This window comes from Egretta garzetta, unplaced genomic scaffold, assembly GCF_000687185.1.
Source record: "Egretta garzetta isolate BGI_Z169 unplaced genomic scaffold, ASM68718v1 scaffold598, whole genome shotgun sequence".
NCBI lineage: Eukaryota > Metazoa > Chordata > Aves > Pelecaniformes > Ardeidae > Egretta > Egretta garzetta.
Genome location: NW_009260621.1, coordinates 429,107 through 442,216, shown reverse-complemented (window position 1 = coordinate 442,216; position 13,110 = coordinate 429,107). Strand labels below are relative to the sequence as shown.

General features: G+C 40.9%; 1 protein-coding gene across 2 annotated transcripts in view; it reads right to left on the bottom strand.

Annotated features, from left to right (window-relative positions):
- The window catches only part of XPR1 (xenotropic and polytropic retrovirus receptor 1), a 110,044-nt gene extending 103,378 nt beyond the window's left edge, over positions 1-6,666 (bottom strand). For both annotated transcript variants that reach the window (XM_035900776.1, XM_009645290.2), the window contains exon 1: positions 6,619-6,666. Coding sequence is in view for 1 of the 2 variants with exons in the window: in XM_009645290.2 (XP_009643585.1) it covers positions 6,619-6,658 (40 nt within the window). In the remaining variant the exon portion in view is untranslated. The remainder of the gene's footprint in view (positions 1-6,618) is intronic.
- Between the last annotated feature and the right edge of the window lie 6,444 nt (positions 6,667-13,110).

The window sequence follows — 13,110 nt, the reverse complement described above, 5'->3', positions numbered from 1 at the left end:
CACTCTGCGTGGTCCCACACCAGCCCAGAGAGGACCAGGGGTACCCTCCCACAGACTTTCTGGGGCGAGTGGTTCCTAACAACTGAAAGGGTTCATAGCCAGGTGCAAAAACACAAACTTGCAGCCCACAGGAACCAGGACCTGCACGCAGGCCAGGACCCGGAACACACCAGCCCCCAGAGGCAGCAGCAGGGGCTGCTCCCTGCTGCCAGGACAGCCCTGAATGTACTCCTGTGCCACAACTTGAGAACTTGCGGTCTGTGCAACAGTAATAAAATCAAAACTTAGTACTGGCCAGTTGTCTGCACTATCAACGAGTTACTCTCGATCGTTCTAGCTCTGTACCTTACCTGACTTCTTTTCCATGCCCACATACACTAATTAATGGTTAAGCGGAATTCAGTCACTTGGTCCTCACTATATCAACAGCGTAGGTGGGTCTGCGTTACTCAGGATGAACAGAAAGCGGTATGCGTTGGTACAAAGCAAGCATCACGGTCAGTCTCAATGCTGACTTGCTGTGAACACTGTACTGCATTTGACAACAAAGTGACTTCTACATGAGAACACGGTGCACTACATTTTCAGACGAGCATCTGTGCTCCAAATATTTTGGTGATCATCCAGCTGTTCTCTCACACTACTCTGCACCCTACTCCAACCATATGCACTGTTTACCTTTCAAATTTTATTGCCCTAGGGTAAGACAAACCAGACATCACCTCCTTCTCTAAATGCTGGTATGCAGCCAAGTTTTCCTCCTGTCCACCATTCGCATGCTCTGGAAGCCAACTTTTTCAGCAAACCCACTAACCTATTTTTCTATAGCTAGTCCCATACCTGGCATCAGGTCTCCAACTGAGAAAAGGACTGTCATGGGCAATTTTTTTTTTTTTTTTTTTGGAGTTTACACACTGTTTATAAATACAGAGGCCTCCAGAGTGAATTACACTCTGCACAGTATCGAGGACCAGCATCTCAGGTGTAGGACACCAACCTTCAGTCACACGCGTCCTTCAGGACACCGATCTCCATGTCCTTTATGGGTGTGCAACAACATAGCGAGATAAAGATAAAGCATTAATCTGCTTGTGGCTGCTTCACAGCAGTTGATGTGAAGCAGTTCTGCTGAAGAGTCCCTTAAGCATTCCCATGTAAACAAAACCTCAACCCGCTACAAAGTAAGCTTATGCAATTGGAAATAAATGTTTACTTTGAAATAAAAAGACAACATCTGTATATATACAGACAAACCATAAGCCTTTGATCAACCCTACAAAGCATGTCTGCATATAACATGAAAATCGTCAGCCTCTCAACTTCCTTTGGAAAAAAAGAATGGGATTTCCCACACCCTGCTTATTCACTAAGATTACTTATCACCCCCAAGAATACTATTTTATTTCTTTATTAACGGACATAAATCCAAACTAAAGATTTGTAGCCATCAGTTAATTTGGTAAGTGCATTACAAACAAAAGCAGAAACAAGGGCGTAACCACACAGGACACGTTGCCAGTGCTGGCACTCTTAAGGATGTCCCAAACTTGCACCTCTTGCTTTTCTAATCTAGCACAAGTAAATAGGTGACAGATTACAAGTACCAGCAAAGGATCTCTATTACCACTAAAGCTTTTCTGCTACCAATCAAATGTTATTTTAACATTACCCATTATTTTGGGGGTTCAGTTCTATCTTAAAGCACCCCTACTCCCTGCTCCTACGCCGTTACGCCATTCCAGCCCCACACAGCCCTTCAACAAGCAATGATCCTCGCTCAAAAGGTGCCTGGAATTCAGGATTGGGGTTAAGCGGAATAAGTAATCTCCATAGTAAGAGGATACAACAGAATGCTCTCGTACCATCGGATATTACAAAGTTTGTTTGCACGAGTATTAAAAAGAGGTTAAATTTCAATATCTGAAAGACAAATATTCTAGGAAATAATATTTAGAGTGGACCCTGTCCATTCGAGCAGATAATCAGAATGAATAATTTACAGCCACACTTTCATCTCCACTGCAGCTGAGAAGAGCTGCATTGTAAGGAGCTTGGGGAGATGCCGACACATCTGCTCACCAAGTGGAATAATCGGGAGGACTCCAAGCAACAGTGGTCCAGTAACCTGTTTAACTTAGGTGACGAATGGGACAGGAAGCAGTGGGAGGAACAAGGAACGCAAAAGAATCAACATGCTCGTGGTGAGGTCAGTATTTCATGCTTTTGCAATACTGCACATTCTGCCTCGGAGATTACAAGCGCTATGCCAGATTTTCACCTCTAAATTGTCACAGCTTCTGCCTAAAGGTAGCGCAGGGTCGAGGAAGGGTGCCTGCTCACACTGACCTGGCATGCTTGCATGCAGGCCTTCCTGCTGTGCCACGAGGACTCAGAAGCTGAAAATAACATCATGGCAGCATCAATTCATCCAGATTGCTCCAGTAACAGTAAGCAGCACATAACAAACAGCTAACAAAGCAAACACGCATCAAAGAATTCTCCAGAAATTCAAGCAAGTCCCACCATACATCTGGGAATCAAGCATCATTTGATAATTTTTCCAGTCATGTGTATGAGATTGAACTAACAGACTAAACACTAATTTTGTACAGATGTTGTTCAGGTGGAAGGATGGTGAAGTTTCATCAGGGGAAATCATTGTAAATAGATCATAAGAATCTAGAGGAGTAACACTGGCATAAAGAAAACCCTTGTTACAAAGTAGGCAGACAAGAGGGAAAAAAATCTATCTTTGAAAAGATTAAAGAAATCTATGTGTACAGCTAGCAGCTGCCAAGATAGACATGCAGTCTGGTGTAACTGATGAAATACAGGGATCCAAAGGACCCTGCAACAGTGTCAGGGGACAGCCATAAACATTCTCCTCCTATCATTCTGCCTTGACAGGTTTTGCTTATTCACATCTATGGGGTTTTCTGTTCAACACCACTGCCCGTGTTTGTTACCCAAAAACAGGAAAAAGCAGATGGACATAGGTATGATTCAATGTATTACAATGAAACGGGTCACCATATAACCAGACAACCAGCAGAGTAAAAACTGCACAATTTGGATCCAAGATCCTCTTCCCAGCAACACTCTGTCCACTAAAACAGCACTAGGACCATCAGTCTCGGAGCTTAAGGGTCATCCTGAAGTTAGCTTTGTTTACCTAAATACAAACCCAATGAAAGCTATTAATGATGGATGGTTCACCTATTACCTGCCTTGCCTATTACTTACAACATGCCTTGGCTGGGGAGCACTTTTTTTTTTTTAAAAAAAAAAAAAAGAGTTTCCAAAATGCTTCTAGCGTACTACTATGCAATAAAAAGCATTTCTGTAAGTATACAAATTTTAGAATCATAGAATCGTCTAGGTTGGAAAAATCCTTTAAAATAATCACATCCGACCATTAACCTAGCACTGCCATCCCAATTTTACCAACAGTAAGCAGCCTGTAGCAGAAATTTACAAAATTCATTCATGAGTCCTGAATTACACACCCAGCTGAGCAGAATAAGAACCAAGAATAGTCCCAGCTTTGGCATACAAAATTCCCTTTTTTTTTTTTTTTAGCCCAACATGTTAACTGAAGATTAGCTTTACAATACATGTAAGGCAAATCAAAACCAACTGTGCACATCTACAGTGTGTCTGTGGTCAACTAGATCAATTAGAAAACGGAGTTCAGCTAGACCAGTCTAAAATGAGATTACATCAGGCTCATACTGGGAAGCTGGGTTTCAGTAGCACACTTCTTTAGTTTCTGTGTTAAGCTCAAAATAACACAGAAGCATCCATCATAAAATTAAACTGAAAACACACAGGCCAACAGCCAGCCCCTGACAATAGCCACTACATCCCCCCCAAAGCTCAAGGAACTTGTTCCATCTCCTCTGGTAGGGACTAGAGCAGTGTTTTGGGCACAGTTTGAATGCAGCCACGCGCTAACCCTGGCCTAAGGCTTCTACGAACAAAGGCAGAAGGGCTTAAAAGGAAAGCATCAGGGATGCAGAAATACCACTGAGACCAGAAATATGGTCTCAATCCATTCCCAGTACAAGCCTTTCCTAAAGCTGCAGCTGGTGGAAAGACATCTGCCTTCCCTCTGTCACCTCTGCGCTCCTATGGGCAACGGCAGAAGAATCCACTGGCTCAGACCTGCCCGTACAGACAGCTCAGTCACTCCAGCGCAAATAGCCTGGCCCCATCCTGAGCCACGCACAAGTTTCAGAGGGGAACCCAGAGACTAAAAAGCAAACCAGACTCTAAGCACAGAGAAAGAGAGGGAAGGAACACACTGAAAACAAACTTAAAAAAAAAAAAATCCAACCACTACACACATACTCACATTCACTTAACAAACAAAAGGTGAAGGAATTAGTATAGCTGCTCTCTACTTAAAAGTGGGTCAGGCAAGACAGAGTTAAATATAAGTGGTTCAAAACAGTTTGGATTACTTCATTCTCTACAGTACAGAGGAAGAGACCCAATACCAAAACACTGAACAGAAGGCACTTTTCCTAAGTAGAAAATACTAAGTCACTACTTTCCTCTTGTTGAGGTTTTGAAAGCAAAGGAGGCAGAAGCACAAGTTAAAATTCTTTTAACACTTAAAAGAGCATAAATATAATAGTGTACCATTTTATTCTTCACCTTCTCTCTCTTTGCCAAATATGTTTACACACAAACATCACAGCACTTTATGGAACATCAGCATACCACAAGCATTGAAAAAAAGATGACAAAATGGTGAATTATAATACTTTGGAGTTCTACAGCTAGCAATGCAAGGCCCACCTGGAAATTCTAGGTATCACAAGCTAAGTCACATTCAAACATTAGACCACAAAATTTTATTAGTGCAGACACCATTTGCTCCCATTGTCAATAATAAACTGGTGGATAGAAGAAAAAAAAAAAAAAAAAAAAGTCTTGTAAATGCTCCAGTCTTCCATAAAAATAACGTTGGATTTTCAACAAAATTAGTAAGTTGTCTTTAAAAGTTAATAAAGATAGCCAGTTTGTCCTACACAGAACATTTTAGTTCCTCTTAGCTAGAAAACTGGGTAAAAAAAAAAAAAAAAAAAAAAAAGTCTTGTAAATGCTCCAGTCTTCCATAAAAATAACGTTGGATTTTCAACAAAATTAGTAAGTTGTCTTTAAAAGTTAATAAAGATAGCCAGTTTGTCCTACACAGAACATTTTAGTTCCTCTTAGCTAGAAAACTGGGTCTATGCTGTTGGAGAGAAATGTCCTCTAGGTTTGTGGGTGTTTTAAAGCCATTTTGCCACTCAAAATTTAATAAAGCAAGACTTTCCTCTTTTGCCAGTGTATTGCTGGCAAGTTTTCCTCGGTTTTCCAAAGATAACCCAAAAATTTTAGATGATGCCAGGACCACAAGAACGATGCCATAGAAATCTAGTTCTAGGACCTGCATTTTAGAGAACAGGGTGATTGATTTAACAACATTAGCAGGCTGAGTCAAGTGAGCAGCTAAGTGTCAGGTTAAACCTAAAGATTATACCTGCCTGAGCATTGCTTCAATGAAGTTTTCAGCTTAGATTGTGCCTCTGAAGAGTATCAGGAAAGATTGCCCCACCATACACACACTGTCTATTAACTATTGCAGGTTTTGTTTTAAAATTCTATCAAAGAGTAGGTAGAGTTAAATAAAAAAAATTAATATTCCACATTATTTTAACTACGTCATACCTCATTTCCCGATCCTAATCAACACAAAGAAAGTAGTTAATAAGCTAGTACTAATAGTGACTACCATTAATCATGTTAGCCAACTGACTACACTAGAAGCAGCAGTTGTTCTTCTGCTTCGTAAATATGCAAGAAAGCCCAGAACCACATTCAAAGGGGTTAGTGAAATTAACATTGCACTGCAATTGAAGTGAAAATAATAATGGTAAGGAGGTTAAAAAACAGTATGAAATCCACATGAAGGGCAAGAAAGTAGGGAGTGAAGCAACATGAAGGCAAAAACTATTCAGTGCTTCAAAGGCAATAAAAGGAAGAAGAAAGATAAAGTAAAGGGCTTTATTGAGAAATTTTGCACAGATCAAACTATTCAAAATGCAGTGAGCTTAAAACCAAACGCTGTACTAAAATAATCTAGAACACTCAGTGGCAATAAACACATGCAAACAAGAAAATATACTCATGTCCACATACGAGAGGTAGCACAGCATTCAGAGAGAACACAGAACGAAGGATGAGACTCTTCCAGTTCAAATCACCAGTAACAAACCAGGAACCAGTATCTCTCTAGCAGTTATCTCCCGAAGTGGCTAGCTATCACAAGAAAACAAAGGTCTATCCTCAAGCAATGAAGAAAGTACTTCCACCAGTGAATGCCCTTATAAGCAAGAGGAATCCAGCTGTTGAAGTCCCAAACTATACAAAGACATTTATTGTTCTCATGACAGAGGACAAAGAGTTCTAACAATCAAAAATAGCACACAGGCTGTGGAAGGACAGGCATTTGCCCATCAGTGTATTAAGTTTACCAATTTAGGAGGACTGAGGACAGAAAAGTAGCTGGACTATGTGTCTAGCACCCAATGCCAAGAAAAACATTATTCTCTGTTACAATTTGCTTACCTTCTATAGAAGGGGCCTGGTCCACAGCTGCATATAGCATCTCTTTCAAAGCCTGCAGGGAGAGGGAGAGACCAAGCAATACAGTTAGTATTAAAAAAAAAAGACATTGTTTTGATATGCCTGTTTGAAAACAAAAGCAATTAAAGCCCTTTTATCCTCCAGACTGACACAGAAAGCTATGAAATGTGATGTCAGTGCTATCACACGTATTTCTGTTAACACGAGAAACACAAGGTCATGTTTACTGACTGCTTTGTCTAAAGCCTGTTACCTTACTAATCTATAAAAATTCTTCCGACTGTATTTTTCAACATCTTCCTTTGGAAAAATGTTTCCCAGATGGTAGGATGTTAAAGGTTTTACATTAAAAAAAACAAACCAACCAAAAACTGTTGCGTGACACAGAAAGGAGGTTGTCAAGGCAAATGGAGGAAAAGCAGCCTCAGGGATTTCTTATCACTGTTATATAGGAGTACAGAAACACACATACATTCTAGAAGCTGAAGACAACATGACGAAGGAGATTAGGGAACCAGGGGTGACAGCCTTCTTTTGAGGTGGAAACTGAAGGACAACGTTAATACCAGCCAGAATTATTAACCAGGTCTTCACTTCCTGGTGGCACCATGAGCTGCCTCCCAGAGACCACAGGAACAAGCCGCTCACCCACACTCAGGCTGCTGGTGCAAGAGATGAGCAGGGCAGGCAGCAGGACCAGGAGGCAAGGTGGTCCTAAAGCCAAATACCAAGCACCCTGGCAGTAACCCCTTCTGTTACCAGAGCCAGGAAGGAGGCACCACATCAGAAACCTCATCACCTGCAGCTCCTTTTCAGAAGGCCTCTTTCAGACAGTTATTAAGATGCTGGTGTTATACCAGCCATAGACCAAAGATTTGCTCTCTCTCACATCACAAGTGCAAGCTAGAATGAAATAAACTGAATTCAGATCAATGGCTGACTGAATAGGTTGAACCATAATTTTGGAACAAGAAGCCACCAGAATGGGCCCATTCCTACTGCAAAGCGATTTGTTTACACATACCCCACATCACTGGATAAAGACAAGCACCTTAATGCACATACTGAATGTGAGCATGCTTCATGCAGCTGCTGCAAAAACTGGATTTTATTCCCTCACTTTTGAGCCCACAGAAATTTAACTCACAAAAGTCATTTAAGTCCTTCTGGTTCCTCTCTACTCTGCCTGCTTCCCAACATATCCTCTACTGCTACAATCCTACACCTCTGCATTTACTATCTCGTGTGTCATCGTCCCCCAGGTCAAGACATCACAGCCTTAAATAACAAACACCCTAATAACCTCAAGGCAAAAACCACAAGCTCAGCAGCTGGAAACTCAGCACTGTTGTAACATGGTGGTTACGATCCTCTTAAGTAAATACAAGGTCTAAAGGACATGTCTGTTTATCGCAAGATATCCCAGGTGGGAGGCTACACCGGCAGCTCAGGCATCTCTCAAAGGTCTGATTCCTGAATCCACAGAGGTCTCAACAAAGGTCACTTGCGTAATTGTTTTCCCAACTGAGCCACTGCTGAATGATCCTCTCCCCAGCCGCACAGCTCCCCTCTACCCTCGGTGCTTTTTTTAAATTCCTCCCAAACACTGGCTGCTTCAGTCCTTTTTCCCCCCATGACTCACTGGCCAGCAGCACATGATCGGCCTCCATGCATCAAGTAGTCAAAAAGCCTTCCCCCTTTTTCATCCCGCTCATCATCCTCTCCTACCTGTAACTTTTTCCATGAATCACAACCACATGGCATAGCATAAACAAACCTGAAAATTGGAAATTAGAAGTCACCGTAGTAAGAACGCCATCCCTTAACTCACCCAGAGGTAAGCCTGCAGTGTACTTCCCATCTCTGCTTTTATCAGTCATTTTAAAAAGCAAATTAAAAAGGACCACAACACTGACGATCCTGCACTAAACAGTCTTGAAAGCTGAAGGTGTCTGTCACCCCGCAGGCCTCTCCCCATGCAGACTGACATATTACAATCTGGCAGCTGCAAGGCAGCAGGTTTTGTTACCACTTACCTGACCTATATAAGTAAACCAAAAACCTGAAAGTGAAAGGCTTGGTGCTCCTTCACACCTAAAGTATTTAGTCCTCAAGATTACAGAATTTTAGAAGTGATTGGTTCCAGAAGTTATCCATCACTGTCAACTTCAAATGTTTAAGAATTACTCTTTCTACCCTCAAACTAGACACAAAGGGTTATTTCCTTACTTTAAATTGTGCTAGTGATACTCCATGCACCTGCAGTAAACTCGTATAAATGTGTATCAGACAACAACAACAAAAAAAAACCAAAACAAAAAAAACATATTTAAAAATGCAACTGTTAAACCTTAACGGTGAAGAAATTCAAGGACAAAAACCTTAAAATGTTTAAACAAAACCGTTGTTTTAAACGAGTAGTTTTCAAAACTGCTTATGCTCTTCTAAGCTCGTCCGCTAGCACCCAGAAGGACAAATAGTGAAATAGCACAACAGATTTGTGTCAGGAGGTGGCAAGCCTGGGTGTGAACTGCCTATCATGAAGCAGGGTTTGACGAGCAGAATTGGCCACCTCCCAAAAAACAGAAAGCCTGTTTCTGGAAGAGAGACCCTGAAGGCAAGCAGGCTACCTCAGCTATCAATTTCGTTTTCCCCACCTATTTCATGCTGGAGGTTGCGTCTCAGAAAAATGATTTCTAAAACTTCGCAACCTGTTCCTCTTCTCCAAAGGCAAAAGCACTTAAAACCTGGAAGTCTCCTTAAAAAGGAAGGGAAGACACCCGCTCGCACCTTTTACCCATCTCTCCCATGAACTTTGTACCTGTAGTAACTGTCCTGATTCTCCTTCTTCGCCAGATGCTGCAATTTCAAAGGTATTGAGCAGTTTTTCTGTAAAAATACCATCAGATTTCTGTGTCCAGATAAACAAATTCAGGCCAGATTAACTGAAACAAAACTGCCATCTGGCAACTGTAAAACTTCACCAAATTTCCATCAGGCAGACGTGCAGATGTATACTTACGTTTAGAGGTCTGAGCAGAGAGCGCAACACTCTCCTATTTCTCCTACAAGCACTCCAGAGATGGACACAAGAGTAAAGGAAATCTGCGGCCTGATTTGTGGCTAAACGAGAGGACTAGCAACCCAACAAATTCATAGCATCAAAAAATGCACATGAAATGCAGTGAAGCACGCTCCTAGCACGCTCCTACCAAAAAAGCATCAGCTGAAATTCATCCAAGAGTTACCTTAATTTGTTCAGTACCACGTGAAAAAGAGAATTCTGTTGCCTGACACAAAAAGATGGGATCTTGTCTGTGTTCATATTTTATCTTCACGCCAAAGGAACCGAAAGTAAATGCGTGGTTCAAAACTTAAGGTTTTAAGACAAGTAGTGCACTGAAACAGTGCATGCCACAGCAATCGTTCCCTGGCTGGGAAAAGGCTATTAACTTCACAGAAGAAAGTAAGCTGCCAGATCCCCTAAAAGAAGGTGACCAAACCTTTTCACTCCCACTGCCAGGGTGAGGGTATATTGACTCCTCTCTGCTGGGGTCTTTGCACAGAGAAGGCAGCAGGCATAGAAACTTGAAGCATTGCTTTTAACAAATAGGAAGTTTTCGGATGACAGATGTTGAAATCATGAGCAAAGTTGTTTAAAACTTTGGCATATTTAGCGTTAAGCATATTTAACAAGCACCTCCACAAATTAATCATTTGTCAGTACCTTGTTTTAAACTCTTAATCACGTCCAGGGCGCAAGTAGCCTGAGAATGACACTCAGGACTTCAACGGTAAAAATTCCCTGCTACGTTGGGATGGTACACTGCCTCATTGCACTGGTCCTCACGTAAAGCCCTCCTGATCATTTGCACTGACCCAGGTTTCAAGACCCATCGGTTGGGCATGGAGTTTGCATAGTAAACGTGACATACAAAATTTAGTTTCATGCAATCTTTAGAATGGAAATTTGGAATGGAAAGTCGAATCAAGTCAATCAAGGTTTGTGTAAAGCTCCATGTTAACATTGATTCAGTCATGGCAAATATCTTTGAGAAAGGCTGAATGAAACAGAATAGCATATGTCATCATTTTTCCCTCTTTTCTACAAGCCATGTGTTCTTTCTTAAAAAAGCAGATGGACAGTAATGGTCACTGCAGAGCTTTTGCTGAAAGAAAGAATCTAAGCCATAGCTATCAATGTGTATCTTCTTTTTGCCTGTTTAAAGAAAGTGAAAGGATTTTTCTCTCCCTAAAGCTCTTCCACTGACTGAGTATCTGCCCTAAGCTCGGGAAACTTCCATACTTCCTCCAAGCCCAGTTATAGCCCTTAAACCAGATTTTTGTTGGAGGGAAAATATTATGGTAATGGTAAGAACTTTCATGACTGTAAATTGTTAAAAGACCATCTGAAAGCGAAACTACATTTTTAGATATTCAAAACACAACAGTCTCATCCCTCTTCCTGACATTACCAGCAACAGATTCCACCCTCCTCCTAGTTTGACTGGCAATTGATGGGAGGCAAAGAGCCTTGCAGCCCCATTTGCTGCACATCCCATCAAACCAGAAACACGTCACTTGGTGAGGATCTCACAGGTTACCTGGGTCTTACCACACTTTGGGGCTGTCTGACTGCGTGAGTCACCTGCTCTCCAATGGAAATAACTACAGATATCAGAGTAGAAAAATAAGATGACTACAGGTGAGCTTTATGATACAGAATGACTTAAAGCAATTTCTATACCATCTTCTACTCCTTTCGTCAGCATCTTGAACTTGACATGGGAAGCCCCTGGAAAGAGGAATAATCTTTTCAGAGTTAAAAAACTACACAAGATCTCTCACTCTGAAACAGTGTTTGATTACTGTTTTAATTAAGAAGAAAAAGATATAAACTGTCATATGAAGAACCATTATAATGCTATTAAATATACAAATAATTTTTTAAAATTTTACCATGATGCATACTGTAATCAATATTGCATGCAAGTAACACAAGCAGCATTTGGCCTTACATTTGCTAATCAACAACTCAGAATTTTTCTTGACAAAGGAGGGCTTTTCACCTCAAGTATAATCAACAAGTAAACCGAGGTAGCGACGGCCTTTTAGGCACTGCACCCACACGACCACCAGTTACTGAATAATAAATGCCAGACTGCTCCATTACTGTAATATGCATGAGCAGGAGGCTGACTCACATTCAGCCAGCTGCAACAAGGGAAACAAAGAGTTTTGAAACTTATTATTAGGGTGGGTTTTTTATTTTAATTCACTCTGCGTTAAGCTGTCTATCCAAGGAGGAGATTACTTGAAGTCTAGAAAGAGTAACGACTTGAAGGAAGTTTTTACTGACATCTACCTTTATTTTAAATTGGGATGAAGGGAGAATGACATAATAATACTGCCCTAGTTAAAACATCTGAAAATTAACCTCCTATAATGAAAACAGCGGCCAAAAAGCAGCAGAGTTCTTCACACATTAATCAAGGTGTCATAGTTCACTGGGTCTCCTTTGCCCTCCCCTCTACATCTGGCTGGTCAGCAAGCAGCCAAATCTTTTGCACTTCTATTTCCCCCTCGCCTGCCCCTCCAACCCACCTCCAAACGTTCTCCTAGGAAGATATGCAAGTTTTCTATTTCCAGGAACAGAAAACAACTCTTGGACGGATAACACATCGGAGACATGATGCAGAACTAAGCTGGCGCTTCATTATTTTATCAAGACAATGGTTTTCTTCCTTCTCAAAGACTGATCCATTGTTTGGTCATCTAGTTCTCCACGTAATTCAAGGAGATCAGAATTTTGTTCTAGAGTCAAGTCCGACTGCAGTTTTTATTTAAACATTCATTCCTTTGCAGTCAGGTAAAGGAAAACAAAGGAACAGACAAAAGGGCAGATATAAACTTCTCAAGTTCAACATTATAACAAAGCAAGTCAAGATAAATGTGATTCTCCTTGCAAATGAAAACAGATTAATAGGGATACTAGAAATAAATTGGTATCATAGTTCTAGAGAGAAAATACAGGCCTTCAAACAACAACAAATGTAGTTTGGTTTTGACTGATTCAAACAGTCAAGAAGTTTTGCTGATCATGCCTCTCCTGTAATTAGCTTTCCGTTGTCTAGGTTTAATTATTACTTGTGGGAAAGACCGACATCGCTGGCACGAACCACTTTTACTGCTAACACTGAAATAGGAAATGGCTTTACGACAAATAACCACCTTCAGCTTCATCTAGTTAAACTGAAGTCAAGCACCTCTATGATAAATCTGAAAGCAAGCAATCAGCGTGACCTTTAGAAAGCTGGCATAATAAAAACTGAAAAGCTGTATTCCGTAAATAATTCACAATTAATGCACCAGAACTTTTGTGCAGTGTTTGGAAATGTCCCGATTCAAGCCATTCACCTGAAATCACGTCTGAAATAGCTTAGTTATTAAAAATTAGTTAAAAAAAAAGGGGGG